Source organism: Protopterus annectens, chromosome 9.part0 (assembly GCF_019279795.1).
Source record: "Protopterus annectens isolate FY-2018-M chromosome 9.part0, PAN1.0, whole genome shotgun sequence".
Taxonomy (NCBI): domain Eukaryota; kingdom Metazoa; phylum Chordata; order Ceratodontiformes; family Protopteridae; genus Protopterus; species Protopterus annectens.
Window position 1 is genome coordinate 1145174720 of NC_056743.1, and position 19709 is coordinate 1145194428.

At 34.9% G+C, this 19709-nt stretch overlaps 1 protein-coding gene across 2 annotated transcripts in view; it reads right to left on the bottom strand.

The window, feature by feature from the left end:
• Nucleotides 1–19709, bottom strand: part of LOC122811878 (membrane-spanning 4-domains subfamily A member 4D-like) — a 323823-nt gene that overhangs the window by 19746 nt on the left and 284368 nt on the right. The window contains exon 6 of one of the 2 annotated variants that reach the window (XM_044084014.1): nucleotides 15178–15300. The exons of the other annotated variant lie outside the window; for it this stretch is intronic. Coding sequence (XP_043939949.1) covers nucleotides 15178–15300 — 123 coding nt within the window. The remainder of the gene's footprint in view (nucleotides 1–15177; nucleotides 15301–19709) is intronic. 2 annotated transcript variants of the gene reach the window in all.

Genomic DNA, 19709 nt, shown 5'->3' on the forward strand with positions numbered 1-19709 from the left:
TCAAAAACCCACTGCTGACCAATCAATGTGCGTGTGACAAGGTGATCCTGCCAGGTGACCCCCTAACCGGACCGACGGGAAAAAGCTGGAAGAAGAAGAAGAAGAAGTCATGAGGGCAAAGTCTGAGTGACCAACCAAAGCCAACCATGGCTAAATCCAGCGTTATCCACACCCATCCATGGGTTATTACTATTATACAATAACATCATTTAAGAAAAAAAATCACTCACTTTTCTTAAATAATGCCTTTGTATAATAGTGCAGTTGGCTTCTTCCTCATTTTTTTTGATATCCTGGGGCTTCCTTGATGTACTGTACATGCATACGAGAGATGGGAAGATCTCCATTGCTTCTTTTTTCTTTTTGTTATTGTTGTTTCTAAAGAAAAAAATTGTAACCTTTGGACAGTTTAGAGGTACAAGAGAGGCAGAGGAAACTACAACAAAAATCAAGTACATTACTTTAGTTTTGCAGAACGTACCTGATTTTCCTTGTATTTTCTCTGCCCTCATATGTACCTCTTGACCTCTTCTTGACCTCTTAGCTCAAGAAGTATGGAAGACATATGTAATACTATTTAGGAAAACTGTGATGGATATTTATGTGTCTGAAGGGATAAGATCGGTCTAAACTTCAAATGTATGTCTTTGTTCCTCAGTAAACCACACATTTAATGAGGAATTAAGCCCATCTATAATGACATGTATTTTAATTTCTGACTTTCTTTCCCTTCGAATTAATTCTCGCTACTATATACAATAATAAAATGTCTCTCTGTAATGGTCCAATGATGCGTACAGCCAGCAAGCCAAATCCTTTTTCTGCTGTTGGCGCCATGTTCGATTTATAATAGACATGCTGGCTGGGCTGAGCAATCAGCATGCTCATTTTGAATGTTAATGGCCAGTCATTGGATAATAAAATTTAACATACATCCAGAGAGGAGCAATTGAAAGCTTAATTTTTGCCATCTTTTGAAATTTCAGTTAAACAACCCCATATTTCCAAAAAAATTACGGAAAGGAACAAAAAATTTCCTTACCTTTATTTAAACCCTTTTTAAATAATTTTTAATTATAAATAATTTTTTATAAAAATATATTATAAAAAAAACTCCCTACCCCAAAAAAAGGGTTTTTGATTTTTTGGTTAGTGGGGATTTTTTTTCTTTCCTTTTAATTTTAGACCAGTTTGGGGTTTGGGTTTAAATGGTTTCCAACATTTTCATTTTACAAAAACCCCTTTTCAGGTTTTTTATTCAATGTTGAATTAAAACCCAAAACCAAAGGGCCAAAATTTTCTTTGTTTGAAAAAAAAAAGCGTAGTTTGTGCTAAATTTTTTATTTTTTTTAAATGGACTTTTGGGGAATTTAAATGTTCTTTTTGACCAATTAATACTGTGTTTTTTAAATTTTTCAGTTTTGGGGTTTTTTTTTAAAAACATTTTTTTTAAATTTTTAAAATTACTTTTCCCCCTTTTTTAACTAAAATTTTAAATTTGATTTTCTTTTTATTTTAAAAACTTTAAAGTTTTGGTTGATGTTATTTTAACCCAAAGAAAAAATTTGTTCAAACTTTGGAATTTTAACCCTTTTATTCCAAAAGGGTTTTAAATTTTTTGACAAAAAATTCATGGTTTTACCCCTTTATGAAATGCTTTATGGTTCAAAAAGGGTTAAGGATTTAAATTAGTAAATTTTATCATTTACAATTCTTGAAAACCCCCAAAGGAAAAAGAAAAAAACCTTTTTGGAATAAATTTTTTAAAAGGGAAATAGTTAAATTTAAAAGTTGTTTTAAAAAAAAATCTGAATTTTGCATTTGTTTACAGGGTTTGGGTTGGAAAAATTAAATTTTTTTTTTTTTCTCTTTCTTCCACAAATTTTTTAAACTTTTTTTTATATGTTTCCCTAATTTTCCCCATTTTTTTCCCTTTTCCTCTTTTTTTTTTTAAAATAAAACAAGAATTACCCAACCCTTTTCAGTTTAAGGGTTAAAAACTTCTTTTCATGGCAAGGTGAACTAGACAAATTTCCTTCTAATAAAAAGGAAAGGGTGCAAATTTTCTTCCAAGTGTTTTTCCCCCTTTTCCTTTCCTTTTTTACCTTAAAAAGCAACCTTTCCCTAAAAAAAACAAAAAAGTAAAACTTAATTTTTATTTGGCCCACGTTTCCCCCTTTGGTCCCTTTTTTAAAGGGGTTTAATTTTTTAAAATTTTTTTTGGAAAGGGGGATAAAGTTACATTTTTTCCATGAAACTTTCAATTTTTGTTTTCAATTTTTGAATTTGCTTGGATTTAAAGCCTTTTTGGAAATTTTGGTAGTCCCCCCTTTTCTAAAAACTTTTGTTAATGAAATTTTTTTTAAATTTTTTTAGAAGTTTTGTTTCCTTTTATTTTGTTTAAAAACTTTCAACTAGGAAAAAGTTTCAGTATTTTAAAGCCCCCTTTTTGAAATTTTGAAACAAATTTTAAAAAAAAAAAAAAAAAAAAAAAAAAAAAAAAAAAAAAAAAAAAAAAAACATTTTTTTTTAAAAATTTTTTTTTTTAAAAACCCCGTGGGGTTTTTTGGAAAAAAACCCAAAAGGGTTTTAAAAAAAGGTTTTTTTTTTGCCATTTAAAAATTTTGTTTTTTTTTTTTTGGGTTTTTTAACCCCCAATTTTCAAGGGCCCAATTCCAAAATTTTTTTTTTTCCCATTTTTTTCTTTTTTGGCTAATTTTCTCCCCAAAAATTTTGCCCCAAAAAAAAAATAAACTTTTTTTTTCCAAAAAACTCTTTCAAACCCCCTTTGGGCCCTTTAAACTGTTTTTCCTGTTTTTTAAAAGTTCTACAAAAAAAAAAGATTTAAACCAAAAAAAAATTTTTTTGAAAAAAAACCCACAAATTTCAAAAGGGAAAAATGCCCCAAATTTTTGGCCAAAGTTTTTTTTGGCCCAAAAAAAAATGGGTTCTAATTTTTTTTTTAATTAAAAAAACCAAAAGGGTTAAAATTTCAGGGGGGAATTTTTTTTCCCCCAAACCCCCCCCTTTTTTTAGCAAAAAAAAAAAAAAAATGCCTTTTTTTGGAAAAATTTTTTGAAAGGGTTTCTTTTTAAATTTTTGGTTTTTTTGGGGCCCCGGTTGCCCCCAAAATTTAAACCCCCCGCCCCAAACTTTAATTTTTTTAAATTTTCCAAACCTCAAAGGAAAAAAAATTAAAAACACTTAAACCCAAGGGGAAGGAAAAAAAGGGCAAAAAATAATTTTTCCCCCCAACCTTCCCCTTCACCCCTTTTTATTTTAAACCCCACCCCCCACAAAACAAAAACCCTTCGAAAAATTTTCCCCGGGGGTGGGGTTTTCCAAAAAAAGGTTGGGAAAGGGCGGTTTTTCGGTTGAAAAAATTTAACTTTTGGGGGTTCCCCCCTTATTTTAATAAAATTTACCCCCCCCCAAAGGCCCCAGCAGAATAAGTTTACCTTTGGGCTGTTTTCAAATCATAGACCATGCATACATTAATTGATTTCCCTTCCCGATTGTATTAAATTACATTCTGTGTATAACACAGCACCACTTGAACATTAATCTAATAAGAAATGAAATAAAATGTATGAACCAATAATGACAAAACTGTCAAATTCAGAACATTTCAACCATAAAGGACTACTCAAACTTGTCATTACAATCCACCAATATCAGTCAATATGCACCATTTTTGCAGAAGTAAAAGTCATCTGAATAATAACAAATTATATATCTGTAACTAATGAAAAGGTTGCTGCTAGCAAACAAATTTATATTTCAGCATTTCATCTACAAATTCAGTGCCTGCTGCCCTTGAAGAATAAATTGCCTATGTTACATTAATAAAATGGTAAGCTGGTAATATTGCAATAGGGGATGGTTTCCAAACTGAAAACAGGTTCATAGTTACTAAGCATGTCATCCAAAGGAGGACATATTCAGGACTGCAGTGCACCCCAACCCCTTAAAATCAATCTACATGATGGGGGAGCAGAAACCATAGTCTTCTGTAGCAAAATGCAAGTATGCAGCAAAACACAAGTATGTTACCTGTTATGCTATTAACACTACTTTAAAGTTCGCATACACACCTACCTCACTCTTTTACACACACACACACACACACACACACACACACACACACACACACACACACACACACACACACACACACACACACACACACACACACACACGCAACATACCTCTCAACTTCTTAGCACAAGAAATCTGGATAAATCCTGTCATAATGGGGGGGGGTGGACATATTTTAAATATTGCTGTTATAAACTTAGAAAGTTGCTAGAATAACATGATTTGTGTTAGAATTATTTTCTGAAGGATATAAAGTCTGAAACTTATATGCACATCAATATTTAGTAACTTTAATAGATCATCCAAGTGATTTCTCAAAAAAAAAGACAATTTTTATGAGGAACAGACCAAAAATATAAAGCAAAAATCTTGACATTCTGTGAAAATCTGTACAGTTGAAAGTTATGACACACACATACCTCCCTCTTACACCTCCCCATACCTTTCAACCTCTTAGATCAAGAAATCTGGGAAAAAGCCACAAATAATGGGGGGGGGGGCACCTTTTAAATATTGCTCTTACAAACTGAGAAAGTTGATACAACAACATGTTTTGCATTAGTAAGAATTTTCTGAAGGATTTAAAGTTTAAAGCTCAAATGCCAGCCATTATTTTCTGATTTCAGTCCTCAATGATTTGCCAGAAAAACACAATTTTATAAGAAACAGACCAAAAATATGAGGCAAAAATCTTGACATTCTGTGAAAATCCGGACAACTGAGAGGTATGACCTCTCCCACCTCCTTCTTACAGACACATACGCACACACCCTTACCACCCCCTTACACACGCACACACACACACACACACACACACACACACACACACACACACACACACACACACACACACACACACACACACTCCTACCTATGTACTTCTTTCACACACCCCTACCTACCTTCTTTTTTCATACACACATGCGCACACACATGCGCGTGTGCACACACACACACACACACACACACACACACACACACACACACACACACACACACACACACACACATACACTGTAGAGCAGAGCATGTATATGTACCTTTAAGAAACATTTCCAGATGTAAGCATATGCATATAAATAGTGAGCACATGTACAGGCAGCATTGCCATTTTGAGACAACAGCCAGAGTGTTAACATGTATGAGTGTGGTAGTCAGTCTGTTTATAAGTCTTTAAGTTACAAACCCTCATTTCTGATGTACTTCTATGTAATAAAGCTGCTTAAACTGAACCCAGGAATGTTTGTCTGTTTTATCCTGACCAGACGAGTGACATGGTGTCAGAACCAGGATTAGAAGAACAAATTCTTCAAGCCATTAGGTGCAGAGTTGAAGGTGAAGACAGACAAGGGCCAGAAACAAGCTAAAGGTAAAGAAAACTGCACAAATAATTTATTTGGCAAAGAAAATTAAATGGCACATTTATAAGGCACAAAACACATTATTAATCAAATGAGTGGCACAAAAATGTATTATTAAGCAAACAAAAGGCACAAACCACATTGTTAATTAAACAAAATGTTTGAAACTACGGTATTTGATAAAACTAGCAGAGATATTCCTATGGGGGTCAGAATTACCTATGGTTTACATAACGAGCATGTTTAAAGTAAAACGGGAACGAGAAAAGTATAATAAGCCTGATAAGAGACTAAAAGGGCATAACAAGTACAATAAAAGGGCAAATTAATCTTAAAGAGGAAGGTAACTGCATCTTTTTTTTAGTAAAAGACCATGTTTTGGGCATAAACTACTATTTTGCATTGACCAAAGCCATCCAAAGCATAACTAGAGTTGTTTGAAGTATCTCAGAGTGTGCAAAATGTTTGTAGAGTGTGTGCTTTATTACAGTATGGTTATTTCAAAGAGTTTGCTATTTGCAAAGTACATTTATATTGCAAAGTACAGCCAAAGTACAGCCACTTCAAAAAGTTTCTTGTGCTGTGTACATTTATTTGCCATTTCAGAGTGTTTCTTACTCTTTGCAGAGTTATTTCACAAAGTACAGCCATTTTGAAAGGTTTTTGTGTTGTGTAAAATTTATTTGCAAAGTGCATTCATCTTGAAGTGTTTCTTACTATGAGATTTTTCCATTGTATACAGTTTATTCGCAAAGTACAGTCATTTTGAATTATTTCTTACACTGATAAGGAGTACTTTCACAAAGTACAGTGATTTCAGAGTATTTGTGTGCCTCAGAGATTTATTTAGCAAAGTGCAGTTATTTCAAAGAGTTTGTTATGCTATTGGGCATAATTACAGGCTCTGGCATATATTTATATGTGTGTATGTTCATGCATAATTTCAAGCACCTTCACTATTGTGTGTTGATATGGCAGAGGCATTTTGCAAACCAAGTCCACTTGTGTTTGATCATAATATAGCAGAGAACTGGAGAGTATTTGAGCAGGAATACAATATTTTAATACAAGCCGATTTTTCTGACAAAGATGCTTGTACAAGGGCATTCATTTTGCTTAACTTAGCTGGGTCAGAAGCTATTGAAAGAGAGTGTTCATTTGTGTATGCACCTGAAGTATATGCAAGAGAAGGGGAAAATCATCATATTGTGGTACCGACTAAATCCAGGGAGGACCATGAGTGCTTAAAATGTAAATTTAGAGAAGTGTGCAACCCCCAGACAAATGTTACATTAGAGAGAGAGAGAGTGAGAGAGACATTTATTTTATACAAGAGACAGAAAGCCAGGTGAAATGTTTGCAGTTTGTATCACTGACTTGAGAAATAAGGCTAACAAATGCAGATTTGGTGACTTTGAAAGATGAATTAATAAAGGACAGGCTTGTGTGTGGTGTTAATGGTGCTGTAGTGAGAAACATTTTGCTTCATGACAGTGATTTAACATTAAGCAAAGCCATAGAAATTTGTTAAATCTGTGAGCGCACATAAAGGCATACAGACATGCTTACAAGTGATGAGAATGGTTTCAGCAAACTGTCAAGCAAACTTAAACAGCAAGCAACATGTGGCAAACAGAAACAGGCCTAATCACATGGCAGCAGCAACTCCTGTGGGTGTGTCAGGGAGACCCCATACTTTTCTAGCAAGTTCCAAGACTAACTCAATAAAAAGGCAAAGCTCAGTACAGTATAAGAGTGAGTCAACAAAACTCAAGTCAAGTCTCATTGTTAACTTTCATAATTGTGGTGCCAACCATGAGTCTAAAAGAGAGATGTGCTTAGTAGTTGGTCAACAATGCCACAAGTGTAAAAAATTGAACCATTTATAAAAGTTTTATAAAACAAATAAGCCTCATTCAGTTATTAAGAAAGGTCACTCAAAAAGCAGGTTGATCAGATAAAGAGCTGCAACCCTGCTTTCTAGACAGATGGTGTATCAGTGGTCAGTGAAAAGGTTACTGCAGTAGATTTGTTGGCAAAGAACAAAGTATTTTGTACTGTTCTGATCAATGGTAAACCCACAGAGCTCAGAGTAGACACTGGTTCAAACTGTAATGTAATGTTAGCAGAAATATTTGCTAAAGTGAGAGTTGTTGAGCAACTTAATTTGGTCAATTGTGTAAATCTTGTTGCTTATGGAGGTGAAGAGATTCAAACCGAAGGCTCAGTAGTGCTTTCATGCTATTCGGCTGGGAACAGTTACAGCTTGAAATTTTATGTAGTCCAAAGACCTGTGCAGTCATTATTAGGTCTCAGAAACAGTTTGAAAATGGAACTGCTGTCTTTTACCAAAGAAGCATATTTTGTAAGCACTTGTCCCAGTTCCAGCTTTACTGATGCCATTTTCTCAGAGTATGCTGATGTGTTCGAAGACAAGCTAGGCAAACTTCCAGTTGTGTACTCCATGAAAGTAGACCCAGAGGTCAGTCCAGTGGTCAGACCAGCAAGAAGAGTTCCAATAGCTAAGCAGGACAAAGTCAAGGTCCAGTTAGACAAAATGGTGCAGCAATATGTGATTTTTCCATTCACAAAGCCAACTGAGTGGGTGTCTTCCATGGTAGCTGCTTATAAGAAAAATTCAGATGAGATCAGAATGTGCATTGACCCGAGAGATTTGAACAAGTCATTAAAGAGACCTCTTCATCCTATGCGTACAGTCAAGGAGATTCAAACGGTCATGCCAAATGCCACAGTTTGTTCTGTCTTAGATGTAAAGAGTTCATTCTGGCAAGTGATGCTTGATCGCATATCTTTACTACTGACACCATTCAGTACCCCATTTGATAGATAGAGATTCTTCAGGATGCCTTTTGGAATAAATTCTGCCAGTGAAGTCTTTCAGCATGCAATGGAGCTAATTTTTTCATGCTACCCATGTGCAATAATAATTGATGATTTACTGGTTGGAGGTAATGGTAAAGCAGAGCATGACATAATCCTCAGGAAAGTTGTGGACAGAGCATGTGAAGTGAATTCAAAGCTCCCAACTAACAAACTAAAACAAAGAATAAAAAGGTCGCACAGATAACCAACTTCTAGATTTTTCTTTTTGTGTTTTTTGACCAGCTGGTTATCTGTGTGACCTTTATCTCTTTGTTTTAGTTTGTTAGTTGGGATATTTTGTAGACACCCTAATGTTTATGGATATCAGCTGGGTATGACAACCCTGCATTTTCAAAGCTCAAGCATTTTTCTTATGCTGTGCTGATGATGTCATAAGAAGGCAGAAACATGCATGTCCACAGCTAGAGGGGTTTGGCTTTAATGGCCTGAAATTGTCCATAAATAGACTTAAAAATGAAAGTAAAAGAAAAAGTCATGGACATTCAGAATTGCCATTTAGCTGAAACACCTGATATCCTTAAGGGGTGATTTGCATATACCCCATGAGGCCTCTGATGCAAGAGATTTAAGGTATCACACAGTTAGAAGTCTAGCTTTGCTAGATTTTTCATTTTGTGTTTTTAACCGGTTAGTTATCTGTGTGACCTTTATACTCTGTTTTAGCATGAAATTAATGCAGTAAAAGTCTTTAGGATGTATTTCCTTGAGATTTTGATAACCAAGAAATAACTGGTTAACAAGCTGATAACTTTATGCTTCAGAACCTACTGAATTAGAAACATATATTTATGGTGAAACTGTGAAATACATGTGCACCCTAATCTGCATGAATAAAATGAAAGGACGGAATAGAATCAATACATAAGGGAATAAAACTGGTAGGTCTATAGCCATATTCCTCACTATACATTGAGAAGAATACCTATGTCACCTGTGCATTTATTGCAGATAAATTTTGAAGATAGAATTATAAATTTAAACTCTACATAGAACTGTATCGCTAACTTTACTTATATATTTTATATTCAATCAGCTTTGCCTTCTTAAGGGGGAATATGCTTCTTGTGAAATAGATCCTATTGTGTAAGAGACAGCAAATTCAGACTCAGCAGTGAATGGAAGCCTGTTTACTCATTTATATAACTGGAGTTGGTGTGCAAACATATTTTAAATTTATTATTGCATCTGTTGATATAGACATGTTATCTACCTACAAGTTAGTCAGGAGGTTCTTACATAGTTATGCTGTCTCCAAAATTATAGAGAATTCTTCTCTTCCTCAGACAAGATTAGAAATGTGCTGCTAAGACTGACAGATGCTTTGCACTTCTGTTTTGAAGTTCACACCATTAAAAATGCTAAACAGCTGTCTGCTTTACTTGAAGAGGTAACTAACATAATTTTGTGGAGGCTCTAGGCAATATAATTAATGAAATGGTAGATAAAAATTACAATAACATTATAAAATTGTAAAGTATCAGTTTGGATTCACCCCAGTAAAAAGGAAGCATGTCTTTGTTGGTACAGAATGCTATGTTTATATCCCTGACAATTCTCAAAATATAGAAAAAGCCTTCAGGTAGCTCAAATAGATAAACTCCAAGCAAGGACATATGCAAATATTCACCAGAAAACCAGCTTGGGGTGTATCTATATGAATCCACTTCTGAATCTCAAAATACTAAAATGTCAAATTTCAGTATTTCGAGACTAGAAGTTTGAAAGTGCACAAACACAAAACCACACAATACCGAAACATGGAATCACCGTAAAACACAAAACACAAATAAAAACATAACCCTCCTCAACATAAAAACAAAAGCAATAATAAACTTAAAACAAATAACACAAACATATTTTTTGCAGGGGGAAAGACCCCACCCTGCACCCCCACACTATATATATATATATATATATATATATATATATATATATATATATATATATATATATATATATATATATATATATATATATATGTGCATATATATATATATATATATATATATATATATATATATATATATATATATATATATATACCAACTCTGAATTCATACTAACTTGAAGAAAAAAGACTACTTGTACTTGCTCTATACTCCCATTGTACACTGTCATACTTACACTCATTAATAGCACACCCACACTACACATTTGCAAAAATCACCACTTTCAACACTAGCACACACACTCTCTCACCTACCTAACCTAGCTTACACCTACAAATCCCCCCAAAAATAAAAAAAACACATTTCTACCCAAAACTCCAAAAACCTCAACACCTACCTGAATCTCTGTACGTAACCAGCCATCGGCCACCATGTGGAAATCCCAGACCACACTGCCCCTTAAAGAGTCAGTAAACAATAAACCACACACTGTACCACACCTACCATGGATTTGGGAAACTTAGATTCATTAATGTGCAGTTTTGAACAACTGCACTTTCAACATTCAGGTCTTGAAATACTGAAATTCAACATTTCAGTATTTCGAGATTCAAAAGTGAACCTGTATATGTATATGTATATATATATATATATATATATATATATATATATATATATATATATATATATATATATATATATATATATATATATCTACACACACACACACACACACACACACATATATATATATATATATATATATATATATATATATATATATATATATATATATATATATATATATATATATATATATCTACACACATTATTTATATATATGTATGTATATATGGTTCCCCTTTATAATCTCAAAATACTGAAATTTCGAATTTCAGTATCTCAAAACCATAAAGGTGAATGTTCAAAATCCTGAAACCTCAAAAACCGCAAAATACAAAATCGTGAACACAAACACACCATGCACTACACAACACGTACACTATCCTACCCACACTACAACAAATCAAACAATAAAACAATCACAAACACAGCAATATAAACCCACACACCTACACTACACTACGTATAAGCAGGGGGGCACACACCCCCTGCACCCCCACACCCCCTATATATATATATATATATATATATATATATATATATATATATATATACACTAACTCCAAGATTGCACAAACAGAAAAAGACAGCAAACTCATACCCAGACATTCTACAGTCGCCCCCCACACACACACACACCCACACACACACACACACACACACACACACACACACACACACACACACACACACACACACACACACACACACACACACATCACACATATACAAACGCCAACACATCCAGCACTTACACACTCATACATTCACCTGCCTACCCTAACCCACACGTACAACTTACAAACAAACTCGCATATATTCAAACTCCCACCCAAAACCCTTACAAGACACTCACTTATCTTATATCGCACCTAAATCCACAAATGACACCGTACACCATCCACACAAAACATCACACGTAAATAAGCATAAAGCCATAACCGCAAATTTGAGATATGCAGTTATATACTCTCTCTATTTTAAAAATTCGCCTTTATGGTCTTGCTATACTAAAATTCGAGATTTCAGTATTTTGAGATCATAAAGGGGAACCATATATATATATATATATATATATATATATATATATATATATATATATATATATATATATATATATATATATATATATATATATATATATATATATATATATATATATGTACACACACACACATATATATATATATATATATTCCCCTTCAGAAGGTCGAATGACTGAAATCTCGCAATGCATATGGTCTAGACCATATTCTCGAAATTTCAGAAGATCAACCTTCTGAATGGGGATCACCATACAACGCAGATCGGGAGCTTTCTCTTTCTTCACTGTAGTGTTGTAGTCTCGGAGTTGGTATAAATACGTAGCAGGGGGTGTGGCCCCCTGCAGAAACATTGGTCGGGCTTCTGAAATTCGAGCATATGGCTTCGGCCATATGCATTTTGAGATTTCAGCCGTTCAACCTTCTGAAGGGGAAGCATATATATATATATATATATATATATATATATATATATATATATATATATATATATATATATATATATATATATATATATATATATATATATATATATACACACACACACACACACGCACACACACACACACACACACACACACACACACACACACACACACACACACACACATAATGCAAAAAACAAGAAACCTTTACACTCTGTGCTTTGTATAAATACAGAGGCATGTACTCAGACCATTTCAATAAAATGAATCACATACTCACAATTAGAACATTTCAATGGATAATTATTGCATTTAAAACTACAATTTATCTTAATGGACATATTTTATAATTCAGGTTTTGTAGTACATGGCCATAGCTCTGAACTTTCCAGATTTTCACCCCACTTTTTTTTTGGTTGGCTCCTCACAAAACTTGTGGTTTTCTGGCAAATCAATGAGAATTGAATTCACTAAATAATGACAGTCATTTAAGTTTCAGACTTCATGTCATTCAGGAAATGCATGGTGACACAAAACATTTTATTCGAACAATTTATAAGTTTATACAAGCAATATTCAAAATTCGTCCTTATTTTGGGGCCTTTGTCCTCATTATTTTTGGGTTTGTCCAGATTTTTTTTGCTAATAGATTGAAAGGTATGTATATGACAATTTAAACCTGGTGGCTGACCCTCAATAATATGTCATACCATCAGTGCATCCAGTTTCAATTGATAGATCGTCACCTCTTATGTTACCATTTGCTATCTATAAGACAGCAGATTTGAACTCACAACTATCCCAGTTATCTTCAACATGATTGTGTAAGTTATTAGTATGAATTCTTTTTATGATATCAGATAAATGCTCAGCTATATGTTCCTTTAAATGGTTTATGTCAGATGATCAAGTTTTCGGAAACTTGGACTTCATATGGTCAAGACATATGTTTGGTGTTTGAACAACTTGAAGGCTTTGTATGGATATCATGAAACAGTGGGGAACTGGGAAGTTACCCTTTTCTCTACTATAGTGTGATCTTTTAATTGGTATATATAATTTACAGAGAGGTGCTGAGAGGCTTGTCCCCTGCAAAAATGTAGATTTTTGTTTCATTTTTCATTTGAGTTTTTGGAAACTCAAACATGTGGTCTTGACCATATGAAGTTTGGGTTTCAGAAAACATATGACATAAATCTCTGTCTCTCTCTCTGTCTCTGTCTCTCTCTCTCTCTCTCTCTCTATATATATATATATATATATATATACTTTTTCCAGAATTGACACTTGTAACAATATAATACATATTATATTACTATATATAGATTGCAAAGGCAAAGGATTTTATTCAAAACTTTGTCTTAGTTTGGGTTTTTGCTCTTCCTTTATGTAAATGTAAGGCATTGAATTAACTCATTAACCCTTCTATGAATAATAAAATGTACCAATGCTTCTTTATGATATCATCCACTGACTTTGTATGTATAATATAACTTAGTATCATCCTATTTTTTCTTACATATTTTCTGTTACCTACATTTGTCATTTATTTCTTTACTCATCATTACTTCATTATCATGAAGCAAAATATAGTTTGCTGCATTATTATGTTGTTTTTTAATGACTTTCCATATGTATAAAATACTTCTTTCATTAAACCCTATGACCATAAAGTTCACACCTAGATTATTAAGTCTACAACAATTATATATCTGGCTCTTTACAACATTGTTGAATAAAAAAGGATGGTATGTATGAGATCTATGTATGCAAGTATTTTTTAGGTGGATATTGTACCTCTGTATCTGCGGTGGTGGTGCTGCGGTAGCGTTGTTGCCTCATAGCAAGACGTTGTCCCACTCAATTTTCAGCTAGAGCATCTTCTGTGTGGAGGCATACGTGAATGGGGTGTGCCTTTGTGAAGGTTGTGCGTCAGGGCTGGTAACCCTGTACGTAAAAATCCACTACCAATCATTAGCGGACCGGAGTTCCGCTGTGGCGACCCCTGACCGGGAAAAGCCGAAAGACACAAACAAATTGTACCACTGTATCTAATAACCTTAGTTAAGATTTATCCAGAATAAGTAGAATGGCACAGTATATCAGCAGTTTCTTTGTTTCTTGAGAAAATTTAACTAAAAACATAAAGTAGAAAGAACAGGAAATCATACCTCTCAACTGTACAGATTTTCACAGAACGTCCAGATTTTTGCTTCATATTTTTGGCCCATTTCTCATAAAACTTTGGTTTTCTGGAAAACCACTGGCAAATCATTGAAGGTTGAAGTCAGAAAAATAATGACAAACATTTGAGTTTCAGACTTCATACCCTTCAGAAAATGTATGCTAATACAAAACGTGTTATTCTATCAAATTTGTAAGTTTCTAAGAGCAATATTTAATGTGTGTCCCTATTTTGGGGGCCTTTGTCCTCCCATTCTTTATGGCTTTGCCCAGATTTCTTGGTCTAAGAGGTTGAGAGGTATGTCAGGAAATGTTACCACAACCTCATGTTTAAATTCAACTGCAGAAAAAAAGTGGTCACAACTCTGTTTCGTTCTGTCATATACCTTCATCAGTTTGAAAGAAACAGAATCTGGGAAACTTGCTTTTTATTACTGGCCCTACATAAAGTGCTAACTGAATTGGAAATGTTTTCTCTGGAACTGACTCTATTCTGATTATTTTTAATCTGAAGGGTACTTTGAGGTGTAAGAGGCATAGCTAAACCCTCAGTATTTGAGGCAGATCATTATTAATCTGCACTGAGATGATTGATCATGACGGAAGACAATATTACCAGGAAATTAAGACATATGTCTGTAGTTATTACCTGTGATGGGCTGCTGTATGTGCAACAGGTGGCCTTACAACCAAAGGCGGCTAGCGAAATGGCAATGCAGAGTTCAAGGACAGCGAAAAACACAAGTATGCCTTTGATGCATTTCACAGTTAACTGTAAAATTAGAAAGATAAACACAGATCTTGTTAAAGGTTTATACAAGAGTATGTTTTTAGATCTTTAGTTCTATTTTCTTCTGTAAGCCACATACTTTATATGGTTTTGAGATGACACATGTCCTTCCCTTAGTCTAATGCCAGTTGGTATGCAACATTACCAAATGCAGTGAAGCAGTGTGGCCTTCATCGACATCTGTAGAGCATGCCACCCATGATGCATTTTGGGACAAACTAGAAAGCAGAAGGTCAAAGTGCAAAATACAGACTGGAATGGGTGGTAGTCACATACATTTAAAAGGTCTTTTAATACTAATAGTTCTTTATAACAAAGAAAGTGAAAGCAGTCTGGAATCATAAAGCCAAGACAGTACTGCAAGGTGAATTATGTGTGAAACCTTTATTACTTGTTAAACTGTACTACAGCATATAATGCCTTGGTAGCTCATCTTACCTTTTTTCTGTTGCTATAATTAGAAAACGCTTACACTCCAAAATATGTAAAGACACTCAAAAGAGACAGAAAGCTACACAAATGTAGTCAGCAGTAACAAAAAGCAACTAACTCGTAGAAAACCGGACTCACAAGAATAGAGATATAGTAAATACAACTTTTAATATACAAAGCTTTCAGGAACAAGTCCCTTCATCAGTGCTTAGTAAAAACAATAAGCTTAGCCAGCTTTTATAATAAAACACATGAACCAGAAAACCAATCATAAGCTATATACAATTAATAAAAATAAAAGCTAATTAATTAACTACCCAAAAGTAGAAAAATATTAAATGTTCCAATAAGATATGGAATTCAGACTTAATAAGTGCTTGGTGGGAATCTTAAAAAAATTTACATTCACATTTGACTGCCAGATGTTGCATAGTCCTTTTTTATCACTGATGCTTATCAAAAAGTACAGTTATATAATGATTACACTTCTGGGCATTTATAGGTAGTGACTGGCAAATATATTCAAATATCTAATGCCAATTGACCAAGGTAAGAGCAGGAAAGGTCTTCTGTAATTAAACAAAATGGCACACTGTAGGGTCAAACACTGTAGGAAAAATGGAGAATAGTAGAACTTTGCTTCTTCTTGAGCATAGGAGTCTGGCCAATTTAAACACTGTACAGGTGGCTAAAATAGATTGTAATATGCCTACAAACTTAACTTCAATAGAAAATCTGACTTTAAAGCCATGCAAATTCTACTGTATAATACAGAGTTTGCATGCTACGGACCTCAGTGCCAACATAAGCAGGTGTTCTCTCCACTCATTTTAAGTGGTACAGGCAACACTACCTCAAGCACCAACAACGCAACAAACTGGATACATGACTTGTCACAGAGAAGAGGTTGATTTCTGTCATCAGAATGAGTTGACTACCAATCCGGTCCACTATTTTTACTATAAACACTTCATTGGCTTGTTCTCCACAATATAGAGAACATCTACTCATATGTCTGTTGGTGTTCTACTTGAGTTTGTCATAGACTGAAGTCCTTAATTCTGGATAGGAGGCAACAACATGGAAATATGAATCTAAATGCAGTGTACAAGCATGGAAAAGTGGCATACAAGGAACTGCAGCATGTCTAAAACTTCCAGCACTGAAAACAGCAAAATTCAGTCTAGTAAAACAGATGATATGGGTGGCACAGTCGCTCAGTGGATAGCATTGTCACCTCATAGCAAGAGGTTCCCCAGTTTGATTCCTGACTGCGGTGGCTTCTGTGTAGAGTCTGCATACCCTCCCTGTGTTTATGTAAGTTTCCTCCCATATTCTGAAGACATCTATTAGGTTGATTAGCCACACTAAACTGGCCATAAGTATGAGTGCATGTGAGTATGGTGTGCCCAACCCCATGTGCAAACTTGGGGGGGAGGGTTAGATGCCAGGCTAGCAACCTGACCCTGTAAAATTATAACCGCTAGAGAAACAATGAATGACTGGATAATGCTTATTGGCTGATGTGCCAAATGGCATAATTGGATGCCGGGCTAGAAACCTGACCCTGTAAAACTGTAACTGCTGTAGAAACAATGAGTGACTGGAGAATGCTCATTGCCTGATGTGCTGAATGGCATGAATGGAACTGAGAGAGGAAACAGATGATAAAACATAGCCTTAACACTTCCCAGTGCTGCCTCAGCAGACTCCATTTACAACTCAGTGAGAAAAACACACGTCTTAAAATATGTAAAACCATTTCCTTTACCTAAATAGAACTGTTTCTTAGCAACGTAATATTTAAAGTTAACTTGTGAGGAACAGTTCAAAATTAATGTCATTCCCTTATCTTCTCTTACTGCGAAAGGTACGTGTTCACATTGTTTTTATGTTGTGCCTTCCTGAACGTGTACTTCATTAGCAGGTACTATGCATACAGTAACTAGGAAAATAAATATTCTGCCTAACAATATAAAACATAATAGTTCTTTTTTTTTCAAAGAACTTAAAACATATAATAAAAAGAGGCAACAGATAATGAACAGTGCAGTGTAAAAATAAAAAAAGAAGAAAATGTAATGAAGTACTATAATGTTCAGAAATATCTGAGACCAGAGCTAGGTCACTTGCATGCCATTATGTACTGTGGAAGGCTAGGTTCATTTCCCACCTCGGCATGTAATTATTCAAAGTGAAAAACATTTTTGGAAATATTAAATATGTGTTTATTATTTCTTTGTCTTTGACTGAATAGAGCCTCTTTTCAGCAGAGGCCCTGCATGAAATGCTTCATCAAAGTACATTTATATTATCAAATGAATTTCAGATAATTCTCAGAGAAACAGTAGTTACATTTCTCAGGAAAATAACATATTTACATAACAGGAATATGCAGTAAAGTATTTACATAAATATGTGTAAGTCAGTTCTGGTTGTTCTAAAATCTTGCAAGAAGCAAATGGATTTATAATGTAAAAGGGAAAGCATTTCAGTACAGAAAGATTTGTAAATATTCTTGAGAAGTAAGTAATACAATTATGTAGAAGGGGAGATATCTTTGCAGTAACTGAGACCTGGTTCAAAGCTCCAGAGAGCACCCCTGCAGGCTACAATTCATACCACACTTTTCAGCCACCTAACCAGGACCAAAACACTAAAGGCAGAGTAGTGTCCATATTCACCAAGGATATTCACACCTGCAGGCTGGTTGCCCAACACAATACATCTGAAATTCTCCAGGTGCAACTAACACTAGCTAAGACTGTAATACAAAGTGTAGCTTGCTACAGATGCACAACCATGTCCCAAGATTCTCATTACACCTTTCTAAACATGCTGGAAAATATTAACATACAACCAAACACCCTAATACTGGGTGATTTCAACTACTCTGCCATTAACTGGGAAAACTACTCCTGTACAAACACCTATGCTCAATGGATCTTGGAATTCATAAATTCTAACACCGTAGAGCAATTAATTCATAGTCCCACCAGGGGTACCAATATTCTAGACCTGGTCATTACCAACATGGGAGATCAATGCTCCACACCGGTGGTCACCCCCTCGTTGGTCAGATCGGACCATAAGCTAATCACCCTTGACATCCACATCCCACCCCCACCCCAACCCCCTTTAAGGAAACCTCCGTTAAAAACTTCTCCAAAGCCAACTTCATGCTTCTCAAGTCAGAAGTGACAAACTTCATGACACCCATGCAGATGGGAACTGGAAGTTCAACTGCTGAATCTTACACTAAGGTGGTGTACCAGCACATTCCCTCATGCATGGACCGAGCCATCCCAAATAGAACCAAGATGCTGTCCAATAAAAAAAGGAAGCCAATCTGCTGGTCACCTGCCATAACCAAGCTGTACAACAGAAGGAAGAAACTGTTACAGAAAAGAGGAAGAACCCAGGATTCAAAAAAATTGTCTCACCAGCCTCAGTAGAAAGCTGTGAACCCTCATAAAATCTTCCATAGCTAGTTATGAAAACAAAATTGCCAAAGATCCCAAAGACAACCACAAGGCATTCTATAGCTTTGTCAGGAATCTAAATGGTAATACTCAGATTTTCTCTGAGCTACAGCAGAATGGCACTAGATATACTGATCCCAAAGATATTGCCAATATCCTGGCAGATAGATTCAGTGCCAACTTCACTACCCTCTCATCCCCTAAAGGGCCCATCTCAATACCGAAAGAATGCCAAATATTGGTAATCACGGCCACTCAGGTAAAAAACACAGTCTCCAAAGCCAAGAATACAACATCCATGGGACCAGACGCCATCCCGGGCTGTGTACTGCATGAACTACAAAATGAACTGGCACCTCACCTATGTGTCATGTTTAATCATAGCCTCACCTCGGACTTTGTGCCCACAGCTACAGTCATCCCACTTCACAAGGAGGGATCCACTTTGGATCCCAGGAACTACCGTCCCATCAATCT